Source organism: Plecotus auritus, assembly GCF_963455305.1.
Source record: "Plecotus auritus genome assembly, chromosome: 8".
In the NCBI taxonomy this organism is placed as follows: domain Eukaryota; kingdom Metazoa; phylum Chordata; class Mammalia; order Chiroptera; family Vespertilionidae; genus Plecotus; species Plecotus auritus.
Window position 1 is genome coordinate 72,731,393 of NC_137782.1, and position 12,303 is coordinate 72,743,695.

Here is a 12,303-nt window from a genome sequence, read left to right on the forward strand (position 1 = left end):
ATGAGTGTGTCACCACGGAGCCAATGTATCTAAGTCACTTTATTTTTTTCTTCTGTTAATCTGGGAGCTTTCAAAGAAGTTGATATGCATCTAGTTTACTCCTGGCACAACTTTCCAACTAAACTCTCAGGCTCTACTGACACCTGCTGGCATTTCATCTATTTTATGTTAAACACAAACAAAGCAAAAAGTTAAATGCTTACAATATTTCTAATGGCCATTTGGCCTTATTATGCTAAGTGTACATTACATGAAAGATAATAGAGAGTAAAAAAGGTCTGATAGGGAGGGAGATGTAATCAGACATTGAGTGAAAATATCCCCAGTGAGAAGGACAGACTACATACAGCATTCTTCTTGCCTCTGGGCCCCGAGCTAGCAGCTCCATGACCTCAGGCCAGGCCCTTAACCTCACTTTCATCATCATAAAGATAAGAAAGTAGCAATCATCTTCCCAGGGCACTTTAGGACTTGTGAGGATTCCCATGGCATTTCCTACTAACTGAAGCATGAGTGCTGTCACTGCAGATATGACCTCTAAAGGTCACTCTCAGGGACCTTTCCCCCACAATAAGCAAGAATCTTGCCCAGCCTGTGTGGCTCAGGGGTTGAGCATTGACCTATAACAAGGAGGTCATGGTTTGATTCCCAGTCAGGGCACATGCCCTAATTGCAGGTTCAATCCCCAGTAGGGGGCGTGCAGGAGGCAGCCAATTAATGATTCTTGCTCATCATTGATGTTTCTATCTCACTCTCCTTCTCCCTTCCTCTCTAAATCAATTTTTAAAAAAAAGATTCTTCACTGTATTTTCAGAAGATGGGCAGAAGTTTTTGAAGCCTCCTCAAAGCCTCACGTTTCTGCAGTCTATTTCTAGAAACAGCTAAATTAGAACAATCAGGGAAAAAAAAATAAAAAACAGTGAACGGTCTCAGAAATTATCCACTTTTCTGTCCTAGGAAACCATGGACTTTGTTTTGTGTTTTGGAACACATACCAAGCCTTCAGGTTAAGAAAATGCTTCCCAGTTAATGCCAAACGAATTATTTGTGCTTTTTCTGTCTCCTCTTGGGAAACTCTGTATGAGCCTGTGGTCTGTTAGGCCAGTAACAGGATATTTGATAGTCCCCGGGGAGTTATAGTCACATATTTAGCCTGACAGAGGAAGGGAAGTCTGATGATGAAAATAATTGAGGCATTTCTTTAATGCTCCTCTTTCATTTCTTCCTCCTGTCTCAGAATCCTGACTTCACTTACCATGCTTTCTGAGGCTTTCAACTGCTATTCACTGTCCTCAGAAATGGCCTTTTCTAGTTGTGAAAGGAAATTTACCTCTTATAGCTCTTACGTCCTCCCTCAGAAAGCCGTTAGGTATGATTGGAGCCCAAAGAGAAAAGCAAAAACTCAGATTCACATCCACTGGGATAGCTACTCTCAAAAAAATAAAAACAGAACAAAATTACAAATGTCAGTGAGGAGGTGGAGAAATTGAAACCTTTGTGGATTATTGGTGGAGATTGTTAAATGGCACGGCTACATTGAAAATAGTATGGTGATCCCTCAAAAAATAAAGAATAGAATTGCCACATAAGCAAGAATCTTGCCCAGCCTGTGTGGCTCAGGGGTTAAAAATAAAGAATAAAATTGCCACATAACCCAGCAAGTCCATTTCTGACTATATATCCAAAAGAATTGAAAACAAGAACTTAAAGAGATATGTGTACACCTATATTCACATTCACAGCAGCATTATTTGCAATGGCCAACAAGTGGAAGCAACCCAAGTGCCCGAAAAATGAGGGAATAAACCAAATGTGGTATATACATACCATGGAATAATACTCAGCCTTTAAAAGGAAGGATGCTTCATGGATGAACCTTGGGGACATTATACTAAGTGACATAAGCCAATCACAAAAAGACAGATACCATATGATTCCACTTATATGAAGCAAATTCATAGAGACAGAGTAGAATGGTGGTTACCCAGACTAGGGGGGAAGAAAATAGGGAGTTGTTGTTTAATGGCTGCAGAGGACAGAGTTTCAGATTTTCAAGATGAAAAGAGTTCTGGAGATAGAAGGTGGGGAGGGTTGTACCACAATGTATATCACGAATGCCACTGAACTATTCACTTAAAAAATGGTCGAAATGATAACTTTTATGATATATATATATTACCACAATTAAAATTAAAACCACACACACACTTACAAAACTCAGTCATGGCCTCTGGCCCTCGCAGTGATTAAATCATTTGACGTGTCAAAACGTGCAGTAGATCCTTCTGTGATGATAGGAATGTCCTGCATTTGCACTGTCCAATATGGTTGGCACTAGCCCAGTGTTGGCTTTTGATTACTTGAAATGGGACTAGTGCAATGGGGGCTCTGAATTTTATTTTTATTCAGTTCAGATTTATACAGGCATGTGTGGCTAGTGGCTACCATACGGGAGGGAGCAGGAAGAATGTACACCCATAGTACTATCTATTCCAACCTATTCCCCTGCCCAGCACAAAGCTTGAGCAGTCAGACTATAAAGGTAAGGTACCGGCTTGTGTGGGAGCCCAGTTCTTTTAACCTCCAGTGTTAACTTAGTATGAAACACTTTGCCAAGAGTGGGATTCTTTATTTTAGCATCTTGGTTTGGCATTCATTGGCACAATTATTGGGCCCAAGGACAGAGTTGGCCTTAACCTACTGGCCAGCCTTTTCTATTAAAATGTCCTATAGAGACCCACATTCCTTCACTGCCTGCCCTGCATAATCTTCCTTCACTTTTCCCTGTAGATCCATGGGGTGATGGCTATGAACTACGGCTGAGATCCAAGCCCTTAGACAGAAATTATGTGAGTGCATCGCTGCCTCCTGTGGGTACCCAGGCACTTAGTGAATAGTTTACTTTTTAAGGCTTTGCTGAAAAATACAGACAGTAAGATATGTAACAAACTCTGTCTTTTTTAAAATTATATTTTTTTATTGATTTCAGAGAGGAAGGAAGAGGGAGAGAGAGATAGAAACATCAGTAATGAGAGAGAATCATTGATTGGCTGCCTCCTGTACACCCTCCACTGGGGATCAAGCCTGCAACCGGGCATGTGCCCTGACCAGGAATCGAACCATGACCTCCTGGTTCAAGTGGTCACTGCTCAACTACTGAGCCACACTGGCTGGGCTGTAATAAACACTTAGAATGAAATAGTACCACACAATGGAGTTGATGAACCCCTAAAGCATTCTTTGTCTAGAATGGGAATCGATAAAGATGTCATCTTGTATTGTGTAATGTTGCTTAGAAATTGTTAAGCTTGCCAGTGATTGAAAGGGGGCTTATATTTAAACATACTGCAAATAGAAGGCTTCACAAGTCAATCAGAGAGCAGCACACCTCATGACAACCCAGTGTTTAATGACATTGTGGAGGCCACATTTATCTTTTTGGAAAGAGTAAAAGCTGTTTATTTAAGAATAAAAAATGAGCAGGCCCTGGCCAGGTGGCTCAGTTTTTTAGAATGTTGTCCCAATATGCCAATGTTGCCGGTTCGATCGCCCATCAGGACACATACAAGGCTTAACCACTTAATACATAAAAAATAAGTGAAACAACAAATAGATCTTTCTCTCTCCCTACCTCTCTCTCTAAAAATTAATACATTAATTTTTTATTTTTAGAAATGAGCATGCAAAATGAAGATGGCTGTGTGGCAGAAAGGGGATAAAAGAAGAGTGTATGTTATTATTACACAAAGTGGATACAGGCTATCTAATCAAAACCATGCTTAGCTCAGCATATTTATTCACCAAGAACACTTCTTTTTCTTTCAGCAATGGGTAGACGGACTGAGATCCATCATACATAACTTCAGGGCCAACAACGTCAGTCCAATGACCTGCCTCAAGAAACAGTGAGTTTCATTTGCTTCCCCCTTTGTTCTTGGCTGTTATCAAGCAAAGGGTCAGAGTAGAAAATGAGGCTTAGTATGTGGCCAGGCAATGTCTTGCTAGCCTTCCCCTCCATGCTCCTGACCTTAGAGAGGAAGTTGACCAATACATACCTATACTCATCATGCCACCTGGCAGGGCGTTCGTGATAAACCCACAGCCCCAGAACTACATGAATGGAATGGTTGATGCCCTGAGTGTCCTCTGGGCTGTGGGCACTGGCTTCTGTGTCCCCAGACTGAGTGTGCTGAGTCTCATAGCTCCCGGTGCCTGGGGCCATAGCCGGGTGCTGCTGGGGCCTGAGCATCTGTTTCATGAGACGGAGTAATGGGGAGTGTGGCCAAGAGAAGTACTTGCAAGAGCACCACCGAGCCCATGGGCTGTTTTGCACACAATCAGGGATCCAGAGGTATTTTTGAAATTCAGAAAACAGGCCTTAGCCTGTATCCAAATCCCAGAGGAATACCAAGTGGTAGATTTTAACAAATAATTTTTTAAGTTTAAGTATGTACCATGATTATTTGGTCAATACTTAATAGTGAAGAACTATTTGTTGTTCATCTGAAATTCATATTTAACTAAAAGTCCCCTATTTTTATTTGCTAAATCAGACAACCCGAAATTCATGTCGCAGTGCATGATTGTCTCTGGTTTTCAAACTACATGTTCTGTTTGAATGAGTGATCTTGTAAAGTGCTTTTATCCTGATTGAAGCTGTTCCTCCTAAGAAACATTAAGACAGCATTGTCCTGTTGTTTTCCAGCTGGATGAAATTGGCATTTATGACCAACACAAATGGTAAAATTCCAGTGAGGAGGTAAGTCACTCCTTTCTGCGTGTTCTTCTGTAACCTGTGTCCACCCTCGTCATACCAGAGCGAAGAGAGAGCCCTCCAAGTACTTGTTCACTGCTTTCACTCAAAAATATTCTCGAGGCTGAGCTTGAATCACTTCAGCAAACACCATCTTCAGTTTGTAAAAATCATTTTATGAACAAAAAGTTGCATTTTTCTGCCAACTAGATGGCAACATCTACTGCATTTTGATAAGTCAAAGAGCATCTGAAATGTAGCATTAATTTTTAAAATCTTCAAGTAGGTGGTTTTTTTTAATTAATTAATTTATTTTATTTTTATTTATTTTTTCATTTGTAGCATTTTTTAAATTTAATAAATCTTTATTGCTCAGATTATTACAATTGTTCCTCTTTTTTCCCCCCATAGCTCCCCTCCACCCGGTTCCCACCCCACCCTCTGCCCTTACCTCCCCATCACTGTCCTCATCCATAGGTGTACGATTTTTGTCCAGTCTCTTCCCACACCCCTCATACCCTTTTCCCCCCGAGGATTGTCCATCCACTCCCTTTCTATGCTCCTGATTCTATTATATTCACCAGATTATTCTGTTCATCAGATTTTTTATTCACTTGATTTTTAGATTCACTTGTTGATAGATATGTATTGGTTGTTCATAATTTTTATCTTTGCCATTTTCTTATTCTTCCTCTTCTTAAAGAATACGTTTCAGTATTTCATATAATACTGGTTTGGCAGTGATGAATTCCTTTAGCTTTTTCTTATCTGTGAAGCTCTTTATCTGACCTTCAATTCTGAGTGATAGCTTTGCTGGGTAGAGTAATCTTGGTTGTAATTCTTGCTATTCATCGCTTTGAATATTTCTTGCCACTCCCATCTGGCCTGCATAGTTTCTGTTGAGAAATCAGCTGACAATCGTATGGGTGCTGCCTTGTAGGTAATTGACTGTTTTTCTCTTGCTGTTTTTAATATTCTCTCTTTGTCTTTTGCTCTTGGCATTTTAATTATGATGTGTCTTGGTGTGTTCCTCTTTGGATTCCTTTTGTTTGGGGTTCTGTGGGCTTCCTGGACTTGTAAGTCTATTTCTTTCACCAAGTGGGGGACGTTTTCGGTCATTATTTCTTCAAATAGTTTTTCAGTATCTTGCTCTCTCTCTTCTTCTGGCACCCCATAATTCGGATTTTGGTACACTTGAGGTTGTCCCAGAGGCTTCTTACACTATCTTCAAATTTTTGGATTCTTTTTGCTTTTTGCTTTTCCGGTTGAGTGCTTTTTGCTTTTCCGGTTGAGTGTTTTTTGCTTCTTTGTATTTCAACTCTTTGACTTGATTCTTGTGGTCCTCTAGTCTGCTGTTAGGTCTCTGTATAATATTTTTTATTTCAGTCAGTGTATGTTTAATTTCTAGTTGGTCCTTTTTCATATCCTCGTGGGTCTCGCTAAATTTATCAGCCTTTTCTAGAAAATTCTTGAAAAACCTTATAACCGTGGTTTTGAACTCTATATCCAGTTGTTTGTTTTCCTCCATTTTTTTCATTTGTGATCTGTTTCTTTGTCTCCGCATTTTCACTACTTCCCTGAGTTTGTAGAGTAGCTTTGTGTGGTAGGGCACAGTGGCTCAGCCTCCCCAATTACCTGAGGTGGACACTCTTGGTGCACCCCTTTGTGGACTGTGTGCTCAGCCTTGTTGTAGTTAAGTCTTGATGGTTGTTGGTATCACTAGGAGGAATTGACCTCCAGGCCAATTGGCTGTGAGGATCAGCTGTGTCTACGCAGGGAAAACTTCTGCGCTGGAGACACTCTTATGAGACAAGACTTGCAAAATTGCAAAAGCCTCTGTGCTCAGCTTGGATGGGGCGGAGTTTCAGGGTGGAGCAGACAGCCTTGGTTTTCTGTCAGCCCTGCCCTATAAGGCCCCTGGGTTTCAGTGTCCCTGGTAATCACTGCAAACTCCTCTGAGAGAAAGCCGCCCTCAAGTTTCGCCCGCTGCCAGACAGTTTAGTTTCTCCCCGAATGAGTCGGGGTTCCCAGAAACTTGCCCGGAACTGGAGTTCTGTGCAGTTGGGAGCTTCCTTCTCCCTCCCGCTTTAGAAAGCCAGCTGCGCACTCAGCCGCCCGTGCACACAGCCACCTGTCCTCTCCGCATGCGAATCTCCGTACCTCAGCCTTTTGCAGCTCCTCTGAGTCTCAATGTGCTTTACTCTTTTCTTCTAGTAGTAGAATTTCCACTCAGCCAGCTTTCCTGTGGTTCTGGATGGTGTCCATTTTGTCTTTTAGTTGTAGTTTTGATATTGTTGTGCGAGGCAGCAGTTTAGGTGTTTATCTATGCCGCCATCTTGGTTTCTCCCCAAGTAGGTGGGTTTTTAAGATTTAAATGCATTTTACCTGTGTGCCCTCAGGTAAATTTTAGCAACAATTGGCTAAAATTAAAGAAGTGTTTATTGTGCACCTGCAGTGGTATCCCTCTGGATAGTGCCTCTCATTCTAGGCTTTGCAGGTCGTCCGGGGCCCAGGGCAGCAGGCACCTCTGTCTTCTTGCACCTGTTCTCTAGGTGGACTGTCACACACTCTTCAGCTCTGTCAATCCCTCACCTTGCCCAAGGTAACAGTGACACAGAGAATCAAGGGGGAGGAGACCATTAACCAGTACATCCTCCACATGTGTTCTTCAATGCCGACATGTTTGCCCCCAGGCTTCCCTCTTCTCTGCCTCCCCACTCCCTTCAGGTCTTAGTGTTTGCTAGTAGTCCGTGAGTGCAGTTGGAAGCTCTTATGATGGTAGGCATGGACATTCTCTACTAAACTCTATGGTATCATTTTGGTTGGGTTTTGGTAAGTACCTCATGGAAATTCCAGAAGTTGGGCTGGCCCCAGAGCCTCTGCTGTCCACATGAGACTAGGAGTATATTTGGACGCATCAATCTAAGCCCCCAAACTTCAACCAAACAGGCTCCCCAGATACCAACCTGCTCTTCCAGGAATCTCCAGAATCAGGTTCACTTGTACTTCTTCTCTGGACACCATGTTATCAAAGAAGCCAACCAACCAACAACAACAAATAAAACCCAGAATTACAGGGGAGTCACCACTGGCACAGCACTTGAGTTAGACATATTCCACAGTGGCATGCTGATCACACTTGGCCATTTCTGACTCCTCTAGGCCTTCCTCTCTGCCCAGACACTTTGTTCTGCTGGGAAGCTTCCGTTCTGTATCCCTGTGAGTGTATCTTCATACTCTCTCAACATATTCTTTTCAGATTAAACCAAATTGTCCTAGAGGTCATCATTTTTCTTAATTACATGTATTATAACAGTCATGAACTAAAGTATCCATGTGACACAACTGAAATATCAATGAGAAAATGAAAAGCATACAAATCATCAAAGAGACCATAGACAACGGCCTTGGCTGTTGTTGCTATGTGGTTAGAGCACTGGTTGGCCTGAACAACAAAGTGTCACGGGTTCAATTCCCAGTCAAGGGCATGTACCTCGGTTATAGGCTCCATCCCCAACCCCAGTCCTGCTGCGTCCAGAAGGCAACCAGTGAATGTGTTTCACATCGATGTCTCTCTCTCTCTTTCTCTCTCTCTCTCTCTCTCTCTCTCTCTCTCTCTCTCTCTCTCTCTCATTCTCACTCTCTCTTCCCTTCTCATCTCCCTTGAATTCTCTCTTTAAAGAAAAAGACCATGGACAGTGTTCCTTTTACTTAACCTTTTATTGAGGGTTTACAGGGTTATATGCCTCAAGCATTGGTTGTGGTCTTTACACAGCTACTATAGGATTCCCTGATTTTTATTTAATAGTTTACTAGCAAGTCAATGTGATGTCTCCTACAGTTTATAAAAAGCCCTGTGAGCATCCTTGACTGATGGTTATTGGCAAAGACACTTTACACTGACCCTCACTTTATTTACAACTCCTTCGGTTGAGCGATAGCAGGACAATTATTTTAATGTATCCCAGCACTCCAGCTACTTGCAAATATATACTGACTTTTTATTTAAAATTAGTATGGAAGTAGTAAGTCCAAACTCAGAGAACATAAATAGCAGTGTCAAGTAATGTAAGTTGGATCAGTTTTTACATATCTTATTCTCTTACATTTTCTTCCCAGATAAGGTTCAGGAAATTGACAAAGTATAAAACACTTAAGTTGTGATCAGAGCACTTGTAACCAGCAGTTCTGGTTTCATTTGCATGCATCCTACTAATCACATTGCTGTTATACTCTTGAAAGCTTTTTCTGATTCCAAAGATCTTTATCTAGCGTGTTCACATAGGAAATTACCTTTTTTGTAGAAATAGCCGAGATGTTTTGTCATCTTCTGTAGCTCTCTTGGACATGAGCTCTTTGGTGCCTGCCAGTATTAACAGGTGTTTGACACGAGACATCTGTGATTCGGGGGCAGTTGGTTGGAGTTGATGGAGAGTTGATACCACGCCAGAAAAAAGCGGATAAATCTCCTGGTGGATGAGCTGCCAAGGGCTAGGGGAAATTGTTCTGAATGTTTTAATGGCTATGAAGAGTAAACACTTTTAAAAAGGCGTTTCATCACTATCATTCTGGAGTTTTTAAAATGGAAACTATTAGTATATTAGTATGTGTGCACAATGTTACAGGGGACCTGTACAGTACACAGCTTGGGAATGGCCCTGCTCTTTAGCATTAATCAACATTTAATAGCCAGGAAGTTTCAGGGATGATGAATGAAGAAAGCCTTACCCTTTATCTCCCTCTTCTCTTTTCTTTCTGTGTACAATATCTCATGCAATCTGCTTTTCTCTCAAGCTTACAAACTCACACTCAGCTCATCTTCTCACTCTGACCAAGCTTTGGAGGGGGCACTGTTTTCTTTTGCCATCTCCTATTCTCAGTCACCTGGAGTTGGGAGCAGAGGCTGGAGAGTTGGGAAAGGGTAGCCAGCCAGTAGTGTGGGCTCTCCTGGAGGGAATTGGGAGGGGGACAGCTGTGTTAAAGAAGGCCGAGACCCTCGGGTATGGTTGTGGCAGCCCGTCTTCTACATAATCCACCCATGTCCCCAAGGCCCAGCCTGCCAACTAGGGGGGTCCGGTTCTGCTAGGGCTTCATTTCAGGAGTACTCCCTGAAGATGGTGTTATGCTGTTGGATAGATTGTGGACTCTTTGAGGGCAAGCAAAGAGTGAGACTCCCTTCGTTTCTAGAAACATTGGTGTCTTAGTCACCTGCAAGGTCCCCGGGAACGTAACTAGGATTCTAATAGGACTGGGCACCACTTAAGGGTATTTGCTTTTATGGCATTTCCTTTGGGGAAGTGATTAATTTTGATTCAATAAAATCTCATTGAGCTCCTGTTTGTTATGAAGTACTAAGCTGTACTCTGTAGGCATGAGGCTGTCTGTCAAAGCTGACTCAATCATAGTCCATTATATACATGTTTCTATGGAATACCTAGGATGGTGTCTAAAATGGTCCAGCCTGTGATAAGTGTGTTTCTCTCAGGACCCTGGATAAGTGGCCTTCTGACGGGCCTCTGAGGCAACTGGAAACTCAAAGAATTCACCTTCACTCCACAACCCCCCTTATCCCTGAGCGAGTCTGTTTAAGGCCTAGAATGATTCTGAAAGCTGCCTGAAGCAAAGGGAATAAAGGCACTGGCCCAGGAAATGGTCTGTTCACTTGCTTTCTCCCACTTTCCACTGTGGGTTTGCTCTCTTTTATGGAATGAGGTGAGCAAATCTGTGGTGGGGTTGGCCAGCTCAAGTCCCCTCATGGAAAGGTGGCCTGAGAATGAGACCCTCTGGCCATATGCCACTTCTTGCCTTTATTTTCTTCAGCTCAGTAATGTTACTGGGCATGACTGCCCTCGCTAATATATTCCTATGTGGATTTCCCTCTGTCCGAGCACTAGCCACCCTTATTTCTCTCTCAAGTTTTCTATCTCCCACAAATGCTTGAATCTTCCTAATCCCATAAGATGATCTTTTTCTACATCTTTTTTTAAAAAGAAGTATTTTTATTGATTTTTTTTTAGAGAGAGAGAGAGAGAGAGAGAGAGAGAGAGAGAACTTCATCGGTTACCCCCTGTTTGCACCCCAATGCGGGATCAAACCCACAACCTAGGTACGTGCCCCAACTGGGAATTAATCGAACCCGCCACCTTTTGGTGCATGAGATGACGCTCAACCAACTGAGCCACACCAGCCTGGGCATCTACTTTTCATTTCTTGGTGCTTCACTAAGTTCTAGCCAAAAAATTCTGTTTCTATACACTCTTTCCTTCCTCCTTGAAAGAGCCCTTACCAAACATCCAGGTTCTGTTTTATCAAGAAGTCTCAGCCCTCTACCTGCTACATTCATGACCATGTCAATCAGTTTTCATCTCCTTTGCCAGGCCTGTCCAAACCTAACAGAAGCTCAAGTTAGCTAAGATACCCTGAGATTTCTATGCAAAGTTTCCTCCTCATTACAGGTGCCAGATATTGCAAATCCTGCCCGGGGCCTGTAGCTCTCCCATTAACACATTCTTTAAAAAAATACACATGGGAGAGCTACTTCCCCCCTGTGTTATAAAGGTCAGATAAATTGCTTCTTAGCCCAATTTAAAGTATGTAAATTCCATGAACTCTAGAGAAGTGGGAGAATGTGGAAATAGTGCCCTCTACAGTAGAAATCCTCTTACTTGATGTCTAACACTTAAGCCCTTCTATGTCTGTAGATTTCTTAAAGGGAATTCATAGGCCTCCCTATATTTGAATACAATTGTCTCAAGCACTCTTTAAAATATACCTCTTGAAGTATTCTTGGACCAAGTGTGAAACAATAAAGCTTTGAATGAACACGTAACAATTCATTTACTTAAAGTCAAGTCTCTACAGTTAAAGTGGTGCTTTCTCCCACTCATCGGGATTAACTGGCAGCGCTGTTTACATTTGGAGCTCGCCTTCGACTTAATGTGAATGGTGGAGTACAGGGCAAGGTTGGGACCAGGGAGGCACTGCTACAAACTCTCTTGTGCTCACAGGCAAGGCGTTCTAAAGTTAAGCTTCTCAGATGAAAGCATGCTCTATCTTAAGTGGAGGCTGGACTTCTGGTTTACAGTTAAAATTATTATGGTGACAGTTATCAGTCAGGGAGTGAATGGAGGCTCCTTAGGTAGCTAAGGCATGGCTCAGAGCCAGTGTGGATTCCAGGGCATCAAGTCATCTCTTCAGTAGCGTTCGTTCATTCTGAGGGTCACCAATGTATTAATCCTAGGGAGTCTCTTTTTTCTATCTTTATCATCATTAGAAAATGTGCTCATTGAGGTGGCATCCATTGTACTCATCTTAGTGCACACCCTACTAGTTCAAAGGCTGGGCACACAGTGCAATATATAGCTCTTGGAACACAGAAACCCACACCTGAAACCTATACGAACATATTATCCATTGTCACCCCAATAAATTTAATTTAAAAAAGGCTGCACCATTATTCAAAAATAACATGTCTAGAGTTAATGCCAAGATTCTGTTGAAACATGGAATAATTGTTCCCCTGCCTCTCCTCTCCCCCTCACCTATCACTT

At 42.2% G+C, this 12,303-nt stretch overlaps 1 protein-coding gene across 15 annotated transcripts in view; it reads left to right on the forward strand.

Moving 5' to 3' along the window:
- The window catches only part of PLCB4 (phospholipase C beta 4), a 400,050-nt gene that overhangs the window by 300,493 nt on the left and 87,254 nt on the right, over positions 1–12,303 (forward strand). For all 15 annotated transcript variants that reach the window (XM_080683992.1, XM_080683985.1, XM_080683990.1 and 12 more), the window contains 2 exons: positions 3,826–3,905; positions 4,706–4,759. In XM_080683992.1, the coding sequence (XP_080540118.1) occupies positions 3,826–3,905; positions 4,706–4,759 (134 nt within the window). The remainder of the gene's footprint in view (positions 1–3,825; positions 3,906–4,705; positions 4,760–12,303) is intronic.